The sequence below is a fragment of the Planococcus citri genome, chromosome 4, assembly GCF_950023065.1.
Source record: "Planococcus citri chromosome 4, ihPlaCitr1.1, whole genome shotgun sequence".
NCBI classification, from domain to species: Eukaryota; Metazoa; Arthropoda; class Insecta; order Hemiptera; family Pseudococcidae; genus Planococcus; species Planococcus citri.
This window is the reverse complement of record NC_088680.1, coordinates 38,893,233-38,914,772: the sequence shown is the minus strand read 5'-3', so window position 1 is coordinate 38,914,772 and position 21,540 is coordinate 38,893,233. Positions and strand designations below refer to the sequence as shown.

At 33.7% G+C, this 21,540-nt stretch overlaps 3 protein-coding genes across 5 annotated transcripts; 2 read left to right on the top strand and 1 right to left on the bottom strand.

Moving 5' to 3' along the window:
* The first annotated feature begins 4 nt into the window (after positions 1 to 4).
* On the top strand, positions 5 to 1,997 carry Arl5 (ADP-ribosylation factor-like 5). 3 transcript variants are annotated; one of them, XM_065362682.1, is made up of 6 exons: positions 5 to 140; positions 257 to 450; positions 583 to 868; positions 947 to 1,155; positions 1,255 to 1,490; positions 1,632 to 1,997. In XM_065362682.1, exons 3-6 carry the CDS (start codon positions 823 to 825, stop codon positions 1,678 to 1,680), a joined length of 540 nt encoding a protein of 179 aa, XP_065218754.1. In that variant the 5' UTR covers positions 5 to 140; positions 257 to 450; positions 583 to 822; the 3' UTR covers positions 1,681 to 1,997. The 3 variants fall into 3 exon arrangements, with proteins under 3 accessions (XP_065218754.1, XP_065218753.1, XP_065218752.1); XM_065362681.1 differs by having other exon boundaries at positions 257 to 479; XM_065362680.1 differs by having other exon boundaries at positions 257 to 868.
* A 2,591-nt stretch (positions 1,998 to 4,588) lies between these two features.
* Positions 4,589 to 19,221, bottom strand: kdn (knockdown). The gene is made up of 9 exons (XM_065362666.1): positions 19,062 to 19,221; positions 9,713 to 9,868; positions 9,403 to 9,600; positions 7,190 to 7,378; positions 6,904 to 7,103; positions 6,117 to 6,249; positions 5,837 to 6,040; positions 5,605 to 5,709; positions 4,589 to 5,522 (listed from the first exon to the last, which is right to left on the bottom strand). Exons 1-9 carry the CDS (start codon positions 19,107 to 19,109, stop codon positions 5,346 to 5,348), a joined length of 1,410 nt encoding a protein of 469 aa, XP_065218738.1. The 5' UTR covers positions 19,110 to 19,221; the 3' UTR covers positions 4,589 to 5,345.
* A 304-nt stretch (positions 19,222 to 19,525) lies between these two features.
* LOC135844453 (cyclin N-terminal domain-containing protein 1-like) lies at positions 19,526 to 21,505 on the top strand. The gene is made up of 7 exons (XM_065362674.1): positions 19,526 to 19,814; positions 19,931 to 20,057; positions 20,132 to 20,324; positions 20,404 to 20,563; positions 20,640 to 20,750; positions 20,829 to 21,013; positions 21,080 to 21,505. The coding sequence occupies exons 1-7, from the start codon at positions 19,785 to 19,787 to the stop codon at positions 21,276 to 21,278; spliced, it is 1,005 nt and encodes a 334-aa protein (XP_065218746.1). The 5' UTR covers positions 19,526 to 19,784; the 3' UTR covers positions 21,279 to 21,505.
* The last annotated feature ends 35 nt before the right edge of the window (positions 21,506 to 21,540 follow it).

Below are 21,540 nucleotides of genomic sequence, written 5' to 3'. Positions count from 1 at the left end.
TAAAAAAAATGAACGACTTTTTTGAAAAAAAAGATGGTTGAATTTTTGCATGCTGATAATTTATGATATCTCGACCAATTTCAGATCATTCGGAGTAATATTTAAAAATTGATCGCTAATTAATGTAAATTTCATGTCCTGTAAGAGCACTTTTCATTGTTTCAAATTCTCTACTAGTTGATCTTCACCGTTTTAAAATTATTCAGTTGTTCCGAATTTACGAAACCGAGTGATAATATGAACTGTAATTTTTCAGAAATGCCCGAATAATATTGTTCTGAAAAATCCGATCCATCTCCTTGCAAATATTTCAAAGGAAGTTCGAAAGAGAAAGTGTTCGTAGCTCGCCAGTTGAGAAAAATTTACCTACTACTGCGCGATACCTACGTAAATTCACTACATCACAATCACACCAACGAGCTTACAGGCTACACTACAGCTCAAGTGAAAGTAAGCAATACCACCTAGGTGGTATTGAAGTAAGTGGCGAAAAAGTTTTCATTACTAAAGTGTAATTCAATTAAACGTTATCATCGTAATCTAGTTTGGTGGTTTTCAATTTTTCATTGTTTCTATTTTCAGTATAAGAAATATCGTATATTGGTGATATGTTGAACGCGTTATAGTCCGAAGTAATTTTATCAAAACGAGAAAACGACGCATGTTTTATCAAATTCTTACTACAATGTTATCTGAAAATCTTAATACTGGTGGTATAAAATGGTAACTGAAATTGCAATCTAATTGTTCCTTGGGAGTAGTTGCCGATGTATCGATATTTACTCGTACGGCGAGCCAATTATTCGCATAAACTCAATTATTATGGGTTTACTATTCTCCAAAATTTGGAGCCTATTCAGTGCAGAAGGTGAGTTGATTCATATATTTGACGTAATTTTCTCGTACGCATAGATATCTATAACACACCTTTTTATATTTCGAACAGAACACAAAATTGTGATAGTGGGATTAGATAATGCTGGTAAAACAACGATATTGTATCAATTTTTAATGAACGAGGTTGTTCACACATCACCAACCATCGGTTCAAATGTCGAAGAAGTCGTATGGAAGAATATCCATTTCATTATGTGGGATTTAGGAGGCCAACAGTCTCTACGGGCAGCTTGGAGTACATATTATAGTAATACCGAAGTAAGTCCGATTGCGACTACCACGTATATACTTTTCCCCAACACTTGTGAAAACAATTCGTAATTACGTACGTATTCATTACCATATCATCTGTTACAGTTCGTCATATTAGTTATCGATTCTACGGACCGAGAAAGACTTACGGTAACCAGAGAAGAGTTGTATAAAATGTTAAACCACGAAGAATTATCTAACGCTGCAGTATTAATTTACGCTAACAAACAAGACGTTAAAGATTGCATGTCAGCGGCTGAAATAAGCAGGCATTTAGATTTAACCTCGATTAAGAACCAACAGTGGCATATTCAATCGTGTTGTGCTCTCACAGGCGAAGGGTAGGTTCATCAGTCTAAATATAATGCGCGTACATTGGTAATTGCTCAACACCTACTCGTTATCAGCTTGCTCGATTAAATATTTAATTCATCGGAAACTCTCTGAATGACGTCACGTTTATTATATTCTTTTGTTCAAAGGTTGTACCAAGGATTGGAATGGATTTGCAGCCATTTAAGAAAACAATAACGCATTTAGCCATACTTCATGTAAAGCTACTTATCAATTTGAAAATTCGTCAATATTACTATTCAATCTGTCTTCTTTTTTAAAGTTTCATCTCGTCTCATCAAAGCCATCGTTTATTTTCATGTTTCGCCTTTGTTTTCCCGTTGTACCTACCCTTTTTTTTCCTAGAGAAAATTTCAATGAAGAAATTTCTTATCGCGTTGAGTAGACCTTATTTTTCATGTATTTACAAACGCGTTTTATATTTCTTATTTTAATGACATTCGCAATTTTAAGCGTGTACATATTAATTAATAAATTGTTTTGTTTTTTTAAAATCGACTTTCGTTCAATCGAATCGGTGTATTCTTTGTTCTCGTTTCGAAACGCGGCTGTCTCATATTTCATTTTTTTTGTTTGTGACATAATTTTCGTTCGTATCGTGAAAATACGTCACTTTTTTTAGAAAAAATTGCATAACACGTTAATATTTTCAGCCGTGTAATGGGATACGTTTTCCACCATTAAATACGTTTAATTCCATTTGAAAATACATTTGTATTATCACTCGTATGAAGCTATAGTAATACCCATTATAACTGGGAACCAGTTAAAACTTGACCTTCGCGTAAGCCAAGGCGATAATGTGTTAATAGTATCAAAAAACATTAAATAAATACGCGAACCTAGGTAAGCTCACTTTCGATGGAACTCGTCCATGTTACCATTGCAAAAAAAACAGCAATGAGATTCCGGAAGTTTCAAAGTGAACAGGAAATCGTTAACGTCGGCGAGACTGTTGAGAACGTGTTATTTTTTGCGAAATGATTTTAGGTTAGGCGTGAAGCGATGAATTTTTATTGTTGATCGAAGAATCTTTGCATCAAGTATTTCAGCAGTAATGAAAATCTCATTTGCAATTTGTTTTACTGTCGAAGAGTTTTTTTTTCTAATCTATGTTAAGAAAAAGTTTCTTCATCCATTCGGTACCGAAAAATTCAAAATGAAACTTGTAGAGATCAGATTCAATTCATCGGAAATTTCTTTTTTCTGCTAGATTTACTAGTTGGACAAAGTGAATTTTATTCTAGAAAAAACGAACCTCGAAGTTATTTTTATTTTAAAATAGTTTTGAAAAGTTTAAAATAGAGAAAAAAAGTCGTAAAAACTGAAATCGGCTGTTTTAAATAAGACTGTTGAGGCTAATCTCATTTTTAAAATGTAATTTGAAAGTTGAAAGTCCTTGAGCATTTCGCAAATTTTATTGCAAGAAAAATTTTAAAAATTGAAATGATAAAAAAAAAACTGAAAAAAGTATCATTCTATACCTACTGTTAAATGAAATACTCGTAATTAATACCTAAAATGTTAAAAACGAAAAAGTTGAATTGGAATTTTGAAATAATTTTTATATTTCTTGCATTGGATTTTAAAAAGTGAAAATTCAGCGTGGTGTTTTCATTTTCTGCGAAGCCAACTGCCAAGATTTCATTTTTTGTTTCAAACGTGTGGAGCATTGCTAAATTTAACTTGAGAAACGTTCAATTGTCGAATCTATCTCGTATTTCTCCGATTCAATTTTTTCAGAACAAATTAATGAAGTTTCAACGAATTGAGAGATTTTTATTTCTACATTCTGAATTCTGTAAACATCGTTGTTGTAGGTACTTATTTTTCAAAAGTAGCATTTTATAGTGGTTTTTTATGCCAAGCAGTGCCGCTGACGATGATAGAAGGAAGTGGTTGGCCTCGAGTTTTTCAAAAAAGTTTGTGAACTTCATTTTTAGAAAAGAAAACGCTATGAAAATGAATAATAGAAACTTCATTTCGTTTTTGAAAAAAGTGCAAACTTCATTTTGAAGAGAACTATGATTTTCGAAGAAGAGGAAAAATGGAAATTCATAGAAAAAAAGCTACTAAACTTTGATATTAAAAAAGTCGTGTAAAAAACTTTTTCGAAAAAAAAACTTCTTCGGAAAAGAAAAAACCGCCCTCCAAACCAAAAATTGTTCGAGTTAAAACAAAATGTTTGTTCTTCACCTAAATTTTCAAAAATGAAAAACTTTTCTTTGAGAAAACTTGTTTTTGAAAAACTTTTTTAAAAGAAACTTCTCTCATAAATTTTTTTTTTGAAAATAAAATTATCATTTTGGGAGGGAGAGCTTTCTAATCAGGAAAAACTTGTGTGAAAATTCTGTCCTATGGGCAGCTGATTTTAACCTCAATTTTTGAAAAAAAAACCATACTTGTTTTAGTGGAGGGGATGAGAAAATTTTCAGAAGGCCCTCATTGGCTCTCGGTCTAGGTGGCACTTTCCATCAATTTGAAATTAATCTAATTTATTTTCAACATTGATATCAATCAACGATGTACTGATTAGGACCAGTAGGTTTTCAACGAATTCGGAAAAATGAAAATTATTAGGATGTCTTAAAAAAGTACAACACCTCTTTTTCAAAATTTACAGACTTCATGTTTCTAAAATTAAAAAAAAAATGTTTTCCAAGATTTGGACCATTTTTTTGATATTACCCGCTCTAAAATGTGCCCTCAACTTCATGTTTCTTTCAGATTTCAACTTTGTCTCCCCTCCCTTGTGTTTCTCAAGTACTCCTCTCAGATGAAAACAAAACTTACTCAAGTTTTAATTCATTCGCCAAACTAAGCTCATTTTTCGCAGTAAATCTAAATTTTCATACACTTCACACCATATTCATGGAAAAATTGAATTTCCAGCATATTTTCGAATTTCGATGACAAATGACAAAAATGTGAGACTTCGAAGCCAGGTGCAGAACTTTTTCAAACGCAGATGTAGTTCTGACTAGATAGGCAAACTCTTTTCAAACAGACTTTCTCCGCCAAATCTACGCCATTCTTGATCCTGATCACAAACAACTTCCGAAATGAAAATAAAAACATAACTTAATTTCCTCGAAAATAATTTATTTGAAGAAGTTTACCGCTCAATGTGACTTAATACTATCACAACAATGAAAGCAACGGAACTAATTCATATTTACCACATTTAAATAAATATCTTTCGACAATCAGTAGGCTTATTATGACATGAGGTGGGCAGCACGATACACAGACGATAAATAAGTACATAAAATTAAACTATCGTATGTACAATACACACAAATCGTTAATCAACTTAGAATAAAATTCTCGGGGATATGTACAAAAAAAATTTTCATTTTGTAATTAGTCTACGTAACATAAATTTCGTTTAAAAAAAAAAAGAAAAGAAAAGAATTCGAGGGGAACAAATAATATTCAAAGTAGAAATTTTCAAATTGTTTCTATCGTACATACTTTACATAGCAGGGCGAGGGTTAGAGGGGGACAGAGGGTAACTAAGAAAACACGAAAACAATGAGGTAAATATGAAGATAACGTAATAAAACGTACGTATAGTATAAATAAATTAAAGGAAATCGACACTGGAAGGGGTAAATGGGCAAAGGGCGAATACACATGTTACATCGCTATCTATCATTCTATGAGATGCATATAAGATACGACCATTCTACCACAGAGGTACTCGACATCGACATCTGTCAAAAGCGATAATAGTTTACTTCATCTATGACAATTAAAATATAAAGGAGGAATAAGGACTGGGGGGAGGGGGAGGGGAGTTTGGGGACAGGACATGACATTTGGAAGGACTGGAGAAATAATTAGGCCGCTTTGGCAGGTCCTTTGACGGACTTGATTAATCCATCGGTCGACATGGATTTGGGGCGTTCGATGGGTAAGCCGAGAGCTCGGTCCCAGATCAAAGATGCTAATACACCCAAGGCACGAGATACGCCGAATAATACGGTGTAGTAGTTCATTTCTTTCAATCCATAATACTGAAAAGAGAAAAATTCACGAATCAGTATGATACATACAAACATTCAAAAAAATGTTCTTTCTTAACTTCTTAATATGTACCTGTAATAAAACACCAGAGTGGGCATCTACGTTGGGCCACGGGTTCTTGACTTTGCCAGTTTCAATCAAGATGGGAGGAACAACTTTGTATACTTGAGACACGAGCTATAAAACACACAGGTTAAAAAGGTTAGATTATTATCGACGATTATTCTCGAGTTCGAGTACCTTTATCGAAGGCAGCAGAGTAATAAAATCAACAATAGGTCGAAAAAAAGAGAAGGGGTAATACCTTGAATAACGGATCGTTGGGCAGATGTTTTTGGGCGAATTCTCTTTGGCAAGTGTATCGTGGATCGGTTTTTCTCAATACGGCGTGTCCGTATCCGGGCACAACTTGACCGCTCTTCAACGTCTTCCAGATGAATTCTTTCAATTTATCGTCACTAGGATCGGCTCCGATTTCTTGTTGTAATTTTTTCAACCATACTAATACCTATAGAAAAATTAAAAATACGTCAGATTAAATCGATTCGTCCGATCGTCTTCGAATTTGACCGATTTATACGTACTTCTTGATTAGCCAATCCGTGTAAAGGTCCAGCCAAACCATTCATACCGGCGGCAAACGACAGGTATGGGTCGGACAGAGCCGAACCGACCAAATGTACAGTGTGGGCTGATACATTACCACCTTCGTGATCACTGGAAAATAAATAAAAAAATATTAAAATCGAATCGTAATGAATGTTATCGTAAATTGAGGCTGTTTTTGGGAGGCGAATTCTACCAAGCTTGATAACGAACTCTATAAGATCGAAATTTCAATTTTTTTTACAACGTCTCAAGTCTCAAGTAATCGTCTACAAATAACTCGTGTAAATCCCAGAACAAACACACGTTCACTGAGGGACATTTCAACTTGCCAAACCCATATGAGATAATTTCCTATCAATTTTTACGAGTATTTTTTACAGACACTCGGCGTTAAATCGAGTAAAAAAATCCTTTTATCAATTTTTCATAAACCGTACAAAAAAAAAAATGAAGATTTGATACGACGAAAAGTTGATACGGATAAGATAAAAGTCGAGGAGACAGGTAATACTGCACTTTAGGAAAGGAAAAATTACGTCAACTTATCGTAATACTTTCTTCGTGCCTTAGCAAGGTCAATTTCGAGCAACGTGTGGAGTCATTAGTACACGTTGTAGGTACTCGAAGAGGAAAAAGAAAGATGGTGAGAGGGAAAAAATAACGTCATTATCAGTTCAATGGCATTGGTCGTTAAACAGAAGCGTGAATTCATTAACATGGTCGCCGGTCGGGCCATCGGGTCATTCGTACAACTTCACCTACCTGTGAATGGTCAAATATAATCTCATCAGTTCGGTAAATTCGTGGCTTTCGAAACCCAACATTTGGGAGAAGTTAGCGCTCCAGTCCTTATCGGTATCAATGGCACCGATACCTTTACCGTCGTGATAGGTATTACGGTATATGGTGGCAGCTACCACCGGTAACTTGGCTATCAGATCTATACTGTCTTCGTATATGTACTATAAAATAACGTACGAAAACGCAAAATTAGTATAAAAAATTCAATCACTCTCGTGGATTTGGTAATTGTCAAATTTGTACTTACTTCCCAATACTTCGACTTGTGTACACCTTCGGAGTACGCTTTAGCGAATTTGCTCTCTGAATTCAGAGCAGTGATGGCACTGCTGAGCTGCGACATTGGATGTAAATTCGTCGGGAAGTTGTTCAACATTGTGACAACGTGAGATGGCAGAGATGCTCTGTTGGCGAATTCTTGAGATAGAGCTTTGACCTGAAAACATAATCGAACAGTTTTAATTTCGTACTGGGTAATTGAAGTAGGCTAGGTACATAAATGAAGAAAAATATCACGATGATCTGGAGTAATCGTTTATCAGTTTGTCTGGCAGAGGTCGAAGAACTATAAAATTGATATTTTTATCAGAAAAGGGAAATCTTGAGAGATCATCGATCATCACCTCCTCTTTCTTTTTCTTTATCGAAACTTATTACGTAATAGGCGAATTTAAACTTTAAATGGCTCATACAAGGAGAACGTCGAGTTTTACGATTGAGATTGCATTTCTACAAAATCGTTTTTAGTTCAAGGTACTTTTTTCTGCTCTACAATCGCCAATTGTTTTCTAAAAATAATACTATTTTACACAGCCACGAAACCTTAAAAGTTCAAAGAAATTCAATTCGATTTTACAGCGAAAATCGCCAATCTTTCAAATTTTGTTTTCGAATTCTAAACCAAAATGTAAATGCTTGAAAAGCCAACTTTTTCATGCCCTTTTTCGAAAATGGGGACTTCAAAAAATAAAAATGAAAATAAAAGCTTACGAGAAAGTGTTTGAAAACTGACTGAAATTGAAATAAGCATAATATGAGAATATTATTTTGTATTTATGAACCAACAAAAATTTTCCTCCCAAAAAACATCTTAGAAAATTGAAAAAATTTTATAATCGAAGACCACTGTCAAATTTTCACAGAGGAGAAAATATTTTACATAAAAAGAAAAAAATACTCAATCATTTTCAAGAATTAAAAAACAGTAAGATAACCAAAAATTATGAGAAAATGGAAAAAAATTGAGCCAAGTTGAAATTATCAGAAAATTAGCTAATTAGAAGTATATTTCACAGATCAGAACAAAATTGAAAAAATACTACGAAAAGTCTGTAAAGCAATAAAGCTACGTAGCATTCCCATCTCTTCTTTTTTTTTTAAAAAAACAACCTCAAATTTTTAACCATTTACTGAGTTAGCGAAATCAACTATAGAGAGGAGAAAGTGAAAGAAAATCGAACAAAGAAAATTATTTTTGGAATAGATTTCATGGTCTTGAACCAACTGATCATCTTTTGCTGATCTTGAATCTGCAGGGGATTTCAATTTTCTCCATAAATTGAATACGATCGCAGTATCGAAATTGATTTAGGTAGGTGGAAATCTGATTTCCTACCCAAGTAACTATACGTACTCAACGGTTCTAGTCTGAAAAGCTACAATTTCAGAAAATTCCAGCTGAATACCTCAATATTTCAAAAAATTGCAGTCTTAAATTGGTAAAAAAATACAAATATTTATACCAAAATTCATCACAATTTTTTTCAAATAGGGATTTGGAAATTTTTTTAAAATTATCATCGTAATACAAAACAGAAAAGTTGAGCTTCAATCCAAACTTGAATTTTTTTCAGTTTTCGAATTTTTTTCCCAATAATTTAAAATGATAATAATATCTTTTTACCACAGACTTCAAACTTCCTCATCACTTTACCGATTTTACTCGAAAATTCCTTCGCTCGGAGTTGATAAAATCCCTAAAAATTTTCTCACTTTCTTCTATCGATATTCAAATTCTACAAAAATTTCTCATCTGTTTGTGATTCAAATTGTAGAAAGTTGATGCCAAGAAATCTCTAATTTATTCCCATTTTTTTGGAGGAAAATTTTCGGTGGCAATTTTAGTGCGCTTTTGCACTTTTACTCATTTTGGTCAATCGCCTATTTTTTTGTGATCCTTCATGTTTCAAACAGTTTTTTTTCCTTCCAGTATCTTGAAAAAAAAAGGTCTTATATTTTCTAGAATACAGTTTTGAATTTTTTTTTTATTGTTAAGACGGCGATTGAAGGATAAAATCAATGCCAGGAATCATTAAAATTTCACCCATCAGACCATCTTCAAGCCCCAAAAGGTTGCCTCATCCTAAGCTATTCAATTTGAGACTGATGGAATCATTACGATCACTCCAGCAGATCATTCGAGAGATTTCCTCCTTCTCAATCTCAGTGACAATAACTTACTTGGGCTTCGTTCGGAATGTCGCCAGTTACCAATAACCAGAAAAGACCTTCTGGTAAAGGTTCTTCGCCACCTTTGGCCTTAGGCAATAATTTTTGGCATTCTGGAATAGAATATCCACGGAAACGGATACCTTCTTCCGGATCTAATACTGAAGTTTCGCACACCAAACCTTTGATACCGCGCATACCACCGTACATCTGTAAATCAACGAATAAATCCGATTACAAAAAAATCCTAGAATCGAGAAAATCCACCAACGAGAACGTTGGATTTCCCAGCACGATGCGAATACCTCGTAAAACTACTCACCATATCAACGGTAACTTCGCCTACGACTTTGTTTCCGAATTCTTTACGGAAACTTTTGACGCGTTCTTGTTCTTTTGGAATTTTCTCCACTAATATGGCTTTCAAGTCGGTCGAATCGCTTAGATTACGAATCATTGATGAAAAGGCAGGTAAAACCTGTAATCAGAAAAAGAAAACCATTCGTGTGATTAAATTATTCAGCTGAGTAATCGATCATCTAGCAGCTACGTTATCACGTCAGTTTTTATTTCCTCTTCAAACAATGTTATTTATTTGCTAATTGCTATTTTACGAATAGGTACTATTTCACCTTCATACATATTTCGTCGTGTCGAGAAATTTTCATCTCGAGAAAGACGAAAGAAATTTCACGCCACACCTCGAAAAAATTGAACCTATTTGCAAAGTCACCAGCACAATATACGGTAACGATGACATTGGGGAACCAGTTCTTCTCGAACATTAACTGTATTATTAACCGGTTCCCCATTTCAGTGTTTCAGTGTATTCAAGGATACATGTACGTACATTTGGACGAAATTAAACGTTCGGTTTCAATTTTACAGCCAGAAAATTCTAAATTTATACAGATAATCTAATACTACAACTCCCAAGGCACGTATCGCGTGCACTATGTAATACATAATTATTATATTTTATCTGATGATAATAAAATTAAAAAATCATATCTACAAGTACGTCCCAAATACAACGAAAAATAAACAATTCACTTCAATGTCGCTTCGATTTCGAGAGAATTGTACAAAAAAATTTCGACTAAAATTTGGAGAATGATAAAAGACTTTTTGAGATAATTTTGTCTCTTCAAAACGAAGTCAACATTGGAAAGGACATCCAAACGATAGAAAAATCATCTTTCACGAGTACACCTGTTTTTTAAAATCTACAAATGGATAAATCGTTTTTCATTTTTTCATTTGAAACTTTTTTTTTACCTCGTTTGAGCGATGCAATTTTACGCGGACTTTCATCGATCAATTTTCAATTCGGTCGCGATTTGGACCATTAGAGTTAGATTAGATACTGGGAATTAATCATCGAACGATTACCAGATTTTTTCGAGAAAAAAATTGAATGAGGTTTTCCTACGAAATAGTCTCATTAAAACCAATAAGTTTTTGTAAAACGAGGCCATATTTTCAGTAACAAAAGTCACACATGAATGAACTTCCCGGTGAATAAAAATATGAGATAAATGCCTTTGAAATCATGAATCATTTGGCCTCCACGCCCCTCTTCCCTGGAGTGCTCAAATTTTTTCGATTCTGCAGTGAAATAGTTTTCATAATCAATTAGAATCGGCGTCTTCGGAAAAATCCGTAATTCGGTACCCATATCACTTTTTTCGATGGTTCAATGCAGAAAAACGTTTGACCTGGACGAAGCTTAATCGAACGAGCAAACAAAACTACATTTCCAAACAAAATTTCCGAAGCTGAAGTGCGTTTGAGATTTTTGGTAAATTTTCAAACACCAAATTTGGTCCAAAAATTCGAAAAAATCAAATTTAATCAAATTGATATAGAAAACTGGAATTTGATACAAGATGCCTTGTTTTCAACTTTACGAATCAAGTGGAAACGGTTTCGAACCATTTTGAGCAGTTCTGGAGCCTCCATCAGATTATCGAAGATGAAATTTCCACAAAATTACCCAATGAAGGTAGAAACTAGAAAGCTCAGATTTTAGGTCATTCTTCCGGAAACTAGAATTTTCAAAAAGTTGGTGGAAGCTCTAGAACGGCTCACAACCACTTTCAATCGACTCAGCTTCTTGAAATTAAGGCCTGTTGAAATTTTACGGAATTAATTTTCAAAAATCTGCGGTAGGCTCCAGAACTGCTCAAAACGGTTCGAAACCGGTTTCAACCGATTCGAAGAGTTGAAAGTAGGATATAGATTCACACAAAATTTCAGCTTTTTAAATATATTTGGTAAAATTTGAATTTTTCACATGTCTGGTTCAAATTTGATTTCAAAAATTCAGCAAAAATAAACTTGAGACCTGAAATTTTTGACTTTTTCATGTAAATTAATTGGGTATCCTGTGCTCCAGACAATGTGTATTATTCTTGTACTTAATTTCATTTCGTTTAAAAATCATAAACGATTACGAAATGAAAAACCGACTCTTCCCAATGCAGCTCATTTTAATTTTTTCATCGACCCTTTTCTTCCTCTTAACCCAACCTTGAACAGAGAGAATTCCCTCGCAAATCCATTCAATTAACCAAAATTCCAAATCGGTACTTTCTACTTAGTTGTACACACCAATTATACCCTTATCTTCATTCTTATCTCTTTAATAAATAGCGCCAATGAGATACACAATTAATGTTGCAATCAGTGCACGATGAAGAGAAAAATCATACTTCTTCATTACACAACAATATGAAAAAAAATCTTGCTAAAACTTTAGTGATAATGAGCGTAGACTGCAGTTAAAGCTTTAGAGGTCATGAAGTGATTCGAGACTTCCAGAGAATAGCTAAATTATTATTCCCATGATAAGGAAGGAGTAAAGTGAGCACGTAGGTAATTATTAAATTTTCTACTGAATCGGTCGATTAATCGAGCTCGATCATTACTTTGATAACTCGAGTAGGAAAACTTTTCGCACCGATCCCCTCCCCTCCCCTCCCCTTCCAATTAAAATTTGATTCGCACGATTTAAGTCCTCAATGAGAGAATATTTTGAAATGGTATTGCAATATCCTATTTTAATGTAGTCATATTTTCATATCCTCTTCCGTATAAATAGTATGTACATGCCTACAGAGCATGAGTTTTTATTTAATTTTTTTCTGTTCTTCAAAATCAAATGCTAACGAAATTTCTCAAAATTTATAGTTTCATGATGATGTGTTTAATCATCTCCATTGAATTGAGTTTTTAGAATGATTTTAAATTCTAGATTACCTAGTTTTTTTTTCAGAATGAGAACGTTGAGGGTATGTATGAAATTCGTTTTTTAGACTGATGAGTGATGAGTAATTTCAATTTTTATAGCGAAAAATTACGTTGATTTTGAAAAAAAATCACAATTTCTCAATTTCCAAAATATCAAATTTTCAAAATTTCGTCACATACCAAAAACTATTACGAAAATGTATCCTTCAAGACTTGAATAAATAATAGCACACTTTTTTCCGGAAAAAAATCACAATTTGTTGGTCCAAATTTGACTTTTTAAAACTTTTAAACGAAAAATCGTCAATTTTTGAGTTTTTTTCCAACTCACGACTTTCCATTGAAAAATATTCAAACTTCTTCGCAAAAAATAATATCAATGCTGTTTCAAGACTTGTGTTGACTTGGCATAATCTAAATCCTCCACTTCTAATTTTTCGGTACCTATCGAAAATGTCTACACATTTTTAAAAATAGAATCGAAAAAATTCCACAATCCGAATTTTCAACCTATTGTCAATTATCGTAATTTCCATATCATGTTTTCATCCAGCCCCCCACCCCAAAAAAAACACCACCTTCTGCCTCAAATCTGAAACCACCAACAACAGAAAGGAAAAACGAAAAATTAAACATTTTCGTGAAAGTAAAACTGCACCACGCGATCGTGTAAATTGAACTCGATAATTCTTTGACCTCTACTGAACCTCCATGAAGGTTGAATCGAAAGAAAAGGGAATTTTTAGACAGTTTAACGCTTATCTGCTCGGGTTTTTTTCTTAATGGCAACTTATCTGAACTGAATTGAGTGTGGTTGGTCGTGGAACCTTTATGGAAAGTGAGAAAATTTGTAATTTCTGTAAAAGTCCATACTTCAAATATTTTTTTTTTCGATTTTTCGTTAAAAAATCACGAAAAATACTTTTTTTCACTGAAGACTACCTTCTCAGTTTTCAAGAAGGAAAACTCTCCCCTCTATCATAATTTTCGTCGAATTTATTTCAAAAATAGTAATACCAGCGAGCTCGTCATTTTCTTCGAGAATTACTCCCCCAATTTTTTGAGGACTCTCGACCATTTCATTTCAAGCTTTTTCAAATTCTTATGACCCTGTTTTAAAAATTTTCTCCGTAATTCTAATACCGATTACCTTCATAGTAGACAGTCCGCCTTGTACCCGAACTAAGTAATTTACTTAGCTTATCTACGGGCTGATACCACAAAAACACGAATACAATGATAGCAGCATTTTGTACTGTAAGTAGATGAGTACATCGTCCTAAGCGACATCTGGGGCGTGGATAGGTATGGTATGCAATGTACGTATGTATTTTGCTGAAGTACACACATCGCCTATTGTAATAATTAATCGTGTCCTAGTTTTTTTCCACCTTCGTCATCGATTACCAGGTAGGTACTTTGATTCAGAGCCAGAGAAAGGTAATAAAAGATGACACGTCGAAAAATTTTCCAATTTTTTTCATAATTCCTATGTAGATAGATACCAGATTAAATCCAGAAAACTTTCAGCGATAGATGCGGACGTTAGCAGGCATCTATTACCTCGTCGTTATCACCGATTAGTATATCATCGTCACCCACCACCACATGATACAAAATTGAATTTAAACCAAAGTTGAAATAGATCCCAAGCAAGGTACACACGAGTCCACGTTTTTATATTGTACTTAATGTACACATTACACACAATTTTATACGCAGACGTGTGCGACGACGTATGCACTCGAACCAGAGACACAGACCTACAGACACGCAGGAAACCGAACACGTTGAACAATTGACCCATTAATATCATCGTTATTTTCAACATCACCAGACACACACGTTCTATAAGCTACCGGCTTACCCACCACGTTTATCGTTGACATTGACGAGATGATATTTATGGACTTCGTTTTCGAACGAAAATACCGTGTAATGTGTAATCGAATCGAATACATTAAAAATTAAAATCACCGATCGATTACTGGAAATTCCCATTGAACTGTTTCGTAATTACAGAAGCTAGTTTACGTAACTGTCTCTATTATTTTGTTATCGTGACTGCAGGAAAATACGAGCAAGAATCGAAGGAGGAAAGTTCTCAAGCAAATAATATATATAATTGTGAAAAAGGAAATAATAAGAAGAGAGGAAAAGGGGGTTCATGTAGACTATTTCCAAGAAATCGAAGAACTGTTATCGCAGCAGAAATCGAACCGACAACGAAGGAAAATACATAGAAATACGAGTATGTGTATTCCCTAAAAATTGAAGAATATGAGTAGTCTCATTATCAGATTATTTCAGGGGAAATAAAATTCATCAAAAATGTTGATTCATTGGAATCTTTGGACTAGAAACATTGAAGAAAATTAAACAATGTTGTTGAATGAAAGATCAACGAGATCAAGATTAATTCATAGTAGCAATAAACTTCATTTTTTTTTTAGAGATGAGAGACTTTATTCCTTAACAAGTTAACAATCTACTGGAATGTAGTAGAATATTTTTTCCAACTGGCAGATGGTTCAATTAAAGAATGTGAAAATAATTGAGATGAATACCTAGTAAATCGACATAGTTGTCTCATTTTCAACGATGAATCACGATAATGAATCATGCTTCAGTCGATAAATTCGATAATTTCTAATTCATCAATAAACGTTTTGAATGAGATAGTTTTAATCACCCATATTCAAGTGAAAATTAATCGATATAAGTAGCTCCTTTTTATGGTGAGTTCCTTAAAATGTACTAAATAGATGAAGAAGACTTAGAAACAAATGACTGCTTAGTCTCTGATTAATTTTCCAAATGTACTTTTTGCATGGGGTACGTTGAGAAACACTTGCTGGTACAGGGTGTCTAACAAAATCTGAAAACTAAAAAGGACTTTTGAAGGACCTTTTGGAAGGACATTTAAAAAAATTTAAAATGCACCTACTGACCCCCCTCCCCACCTCATTCATTTTTACAAAATTGCCAAAAAAAACTTCGAAAATTTATAATTTTTAAAAGAAACAAAAAAATTAAAAATATGTATTCAAAATAGACCTGATAAATTTTTAGTCTATAATGACTACCAAATCCAAAAAACAAAATTTCGTACTTTTTTCCTATTTTTTTCATACGGCATATTTTCAAGTTATACTTTGTCACGCCTCATGTACCCTCGCTTACTTTTTAGACATCAAAATTGAGTAAGGGAAACTACTTTGATGAACAATTTTAATATCAGGGATGGTACTCAAATTTTTCTCAAAAAAATAACTTTAGTAACCAAAAAGTAATCAAAAAAGTGACTAAAAAAATTTGTTATATAATAAGAAGCAGCTGAGCAAAAAACTTTCCACACAAAACATTCATTTTATTTTCAGAGGCGTGACGAAACGATGCGTGGTGGGAGATGGAGAGGGAGTGAGACTGAGACATTCTTTCAATTTTTCTCGCTAGATTTTCTCAATTTTTTACTCCAAAATCCCCCCTCCCAACCAAGATTTTTTCCAAAGAATTGGCCAGATGTGGTTCGAACCATTTTTTAAAAAGGGAAGTTGGAAACAAAAATGTCGAGTAAAAAATTTATTTGAATTTTTCATTGATTCGATTATGTTTTTGGAATTTCTCGAGTTGATTTTTCCATTTTAGGAAATGTTTGAAAATTGTTGTAGCAGGATTGCAATCTGACCGAGCGGAGCGAGGGTGAAAGGTGTGAAAAATTGATAATTGAAAACGTAAAACACCATTTTTTTATGCAAACAGTTGATTTTCATAACTTCAAACTTTACAAATTTTTAAAGTTTTCAGAAAAGTTCATAGGTATTTACCATAGTGAAAAATATGAATGAACGCCCGAGCGAAGCGAGGGCAAAAGCTTTCGAAAATTCACAATTCCTGAGTAGTAAAACAGCATTATTTTTGATTTGAGGAGTCATATTTTTCTACCCATCAAGAGTCATTCTTTTTTCCAGAAATTGGCAAAAATTTTCGCTTGTTCACAAAATTGCTAAAAATTGTCGTTTACTTGCAAAAAATTTCGAAAAGTCTCATTTTTTTCAAAAAATTATCCTGAAACTTTTTGATGAAAAATCGAGATCTTCTGGTCAATTTTTGGCAACAAGCAAGAATTCTTGCAATTTCTAGCAAAAATCGAGAATGTTTGATAATTTTTGGAAAAAAATGAGACTTCAAATTTTTTTTTTGTGAACAAACGAAGATTTTTGCCAATTTCTGGAAAAAAGCAAGACTCTTGAACAATTTTTGAAAAAAAAGTAGGACTTTGAATTTTTTGTAAAAACCCACAATTTTTGACAATTTTTTGGAAGTTGAAATTTTTGTCAAATCACCAGTGACCACTCAATAAAATCGCCAGATTGAAATCAATCATGGAGGATGGTCACTGCTGAAGCTTACAACAGGATGCTTCGAAAACTAGCACAATTTATTCCAGTCCAGACCGTATCTACATCACAAAGGCAAGCATTTCAACCTACTTGCTCTGAAAGGACTAAGGAGGAATGAAATCCTGCTATATAATTGTTTCATCATCCTTCATCCAAGTTCTTTTTCAGTTTTTTCACAGAAAACAAGAGAAACACACAAACACCCAGACTAACCTCGAGCATTATTTACTTCACAATACCTTCCCTCTATTGTTCAAACCACCATCTATCGATTATCTACAGACTGTGGTTGGCTGTGGTATAAAAATGGTCTTAGTAAACTCCATACAATGCTCGTTTTCGAGAAAAAATTAGCAATACCGTTAAGAAATCAGGAATTGATCTATTAATATACCCAATTGTAGTACTTTTTTCAACTTTAGGCATACAGTATTTCTAGGACTTCTATCCTGCCAGAGACCACATACACAAATATTCAAATGCAAAACAAATATAGTAAACTTTTTCAAGGTCAGGATGAACATTTCCAAGAGGAAAAAATATGATGTCAACATAGTTAGATACTATATTGCGGCACATGCGACTATCAATTAACAACTTCCTCGACAGCATCGTCTCGCGACATATAGGCTTCAAACATCAAAATCTTTCCATTGAAAAAAGCATCTCGTGACTGAACAGCACATGGTCAATTTGCTGAAGTTGAAAAATCACGTATACGTGAAAATTTTTATCGGATAATTGGCCAATACGATATGAACAATGTTCGCGGTGCAAAATGATAGGTTATTTGTCCTTGACAATGAACCAATGTTAGCAATTTCTTTTTCTTCTTTTTTTAAATTGCACACGCCATGCATACCGAAAAGATGCCAGATTAACGGTCCTAAATTTCAACATCGACACTCGACAGTCGACACTTCTTCAGTCACGTAGCTCGATTAAATTGTCCAAATTGAGAAATTTTTTGATCCGACGAGTTCACTCAATGGCGTTACTACGAAACGCCTATTAGGCCTTGAACGTAAATTTGATTCGAAAATATTTCTTATCACATGTTTACAAGTTATAAACAAAAGAAGGCTGACTCTTGTGCCGATGCATTTCAAGGGTAACGGCGAGCCTTCGCGTTAAAAATAATTTTCATTTGCGATTTTCGAATTTGAAAATCAGCCAACGAAAATTTACATGCCAGAATTAATTCGAAGTGTGGAGACGAAATCAGAAAAACAACAACACAATTTTGTAATTCATTACGTAATCCAAAGGTCATCGAGTGAAAAATCATGGAACATTAGAAAGATAACTCGATGTTGAAGTTTTTTTTTAGGCTGACCCGAGTAAAAATCATTCATTATAGGTGGGTTTGAAATAAGCTTCTAATGTGTTACACAGAGTATCATTGAAAGGTCAGAGATTTGGTGAATCTGCGCAAAGGCACTTACAATAATTTCGAGTGTATTTTGGAGAACCTACGGAACGGGGTGATTTTAGGCTAATCTATTCCTTGCATTCGGGCAAAATGTCATCATCCTATCGTAAATAGCAAGGTAAATTGAATGATAACGTAAAAACATGGGATTTAGAAGCGAAAAAAGCGATTTCATGGTAGAACTTCAAACTGCTCGTTATTTACGTGGTTCGACACAAATAATGATTCTAAACCATTAAAATTTTTCAGTACAAGTGTGGTCAAGGAACATTATGAGATAATATGAAAAATACGACACGACTCGAATTCGGTCAATTATTGCAAGACGCACCTTTTCGTGAACCTTGGTGCAATTAGCATACTAACGAGATGTTGGATAGATAATTAGAGGATTGAAAATAAAGAAACACACCAAAACCTCGTAAAATTGAAAACACTGAAACGCTAACGATTGAAAAACACTATTGAAAATAGGAATTGGGAATCATGCGGCGTGTTGCGGTGCTTCGAAAATCATACGAGGTGGGCTATGCTAGACGGAAGAATTTGTATAGATATGATTTGTAATTGATATAGTATTTTACCTGATTCAATTCACAAAGTTTGGAAGCAGTTGCACGATATAAAGCCATTGTGTGGTTTTATTATACTAATTCACTAACCGCCGAAAAATTACTCAATTCGGACGAACGAAGCCTCACAAGACAACAACCAACACAAGTCTACGAAAACTGAAGAAACAAAAATTTTTCTGCCAAGCGAGTTTGGCAAAAACAAACATTTGCATCTGTGTGCAGAAGGGAGAGCAGTCCGAAGAAACCCGAAGGGTTACGAATATATCCGAAGTTGGACTTGGAATATTTGTCGTCCATTTTTTGCAACAACTTCGTAAATTCATTTTTTCTGACCACGCTGGATTGAAATTGAAAATTTATACTTTTTAAATTGGTAAAAAATGTGGAATAATCTTTCAAGTAATGAAAATTCCAAAAGAATGAAGAATTTTCTAAATATATTCAATTTAAAAAAGAATCATGTGGTTCTTCAACTTTTCGTTTTTTGTTCGTGTCGTTCCGCTGAAATAAATGGTTGCGTTGCAAAGAGAAATTTCTCAACTTCACTTCATTTTTATTTTTTTGATAAATACGAATAATTCGCGGTTGTCTGAATAATTTTTAAAATTTCCTTATTTCCAGTCCATTCAATGGAAATTATTTAGACAAAATTCGATATGTTGATACGATTTTGCATCTAAATCATGGGTAGTATTATTTTTTCAAAATGATCACAATTTTAAAATTTTTTGTATGGATCGAAAACGTAAATTTCAAATCAATGTAAGTGCTACCGGTGATGATCAAATTGTCATATGTAATCAGCGAATACCATTAACACATTCTAATTAGTTTCTACGAATTTGAACAGTAAGTAACAGTAGAATTTTGTTGTGTAGAAATGTGAAGCCTCGAAGTGTCTCGGACAAGATAAAGATAACAAATGTGATTCTGCTTTGAGTGGAGTTACTCACCACAACGGATACAGAGGCAAGATATGTGATATTTGGCATCGAAAAGGCGATGGTATGTAAAAGAAATGTTACCTATTAGCTATTGTTGAAGTAATTTATTGAATAACACAAAAGTAATGTTCGCAGAAAGACTATTCACCGACTGGTTGGACGAACTGAAGAGAAACAGTTCACTTCTAAGAGGTAGAGAAGAAAACCTAAAAGTAACACCGCCCTATGTTGTTACCCATACTTGCGTCGTTGAATTAATTTTCAGAATGTGTAAAGATTTGAAACAACCTGCCGATACACGTTATCGCACAGTTGAACTATTCGACCGGTATGGTTTATATTTTTCCGATTTGTTGCTCATTTTCGAAACTTGAACTTGGTTACCTATTTTTATGTTTCAATTGAAGGTTCATAGCCAATCAGTTTATCGATTTGGTGAAATCTGTCGAAAAAAAACAAGATCAAATGTCCGAATGGGATGGAATAATTGAAAAAGTCAGTAGTAATGCTCTATTACGTGTGATTTCCTGTATTCAACTTGCATCCAAATATTGCGCTCATTCTACGGTAAACATTATTTTCGAATTTTTAATCAATTTCACTGTTGCCCATAAATGGCTCATTTTCTATGAAATTTTCTCAGATAGTGCCTCCAAAAACAGCTCATTTGTACTTAAACAAACGTGGTCTATCGATTTCCGTGCAAAACATTTTAGCATCCGAAGCACGCGTGTTTAAATCGTTGAATTTCGATGTAAGTAAGTTCAAATTACGATAATTACCTAGTCGTTTTCATTTATATTTACCCTTCGTTATGTACATTTCTTATTAGATTGGCGTACCTACCTTACTGGTTTACGTGGACACATTGTTACCTCTAATGCGAGACATAATCCATGATAAGATTTACACCGTTTGCATAAATATCCTCGATATTATTTATTTGCAGAGAAACTATATCTTCAAAAGTCTCAGCGATAAAATTATCAAAAATTGGACACATTCTCATTCGAACAAGTAAACCTATAAATTCTCCTTTTGAATAATCTTCTTTCCTTTCCCTCAACCCGGTTTCATTTTCAGATTGAAATTTTCGTCTTACGAATTCGACGGGTTATTTTGCGGCGCTGCTACGATTACCACAGCTGTCCGGATTTACTATCCTAACAATAGACATACCGTTGTGATGGTCAATAACAAATTGGCAAACTATATCGAAAAACCAGCCGGTGACATTATGACATTTTCGAATGTAATTCTTCAAACTGTAGGTATCCAGTAACATTTTCATTTCAATTATTTCACTGGAAGGTTCAGTTTTTAAATTCGTTTATTTTTGACGAGGGATTTATATCATTTAACGTGTAAATACGAAATACTGAAAAGTATTTTTTCTCCAGTGAATATCATTTTGTGATCGAAACGCTTGTTATTTCGTCGCCGTTTATCGATATCAGTACGTAGAAATTTGTGTATCATTTTATGAAATAGAAAACTGATGGCGAAAAATGATCTAGTTAATTAACCACCTAACGCGTAATTAA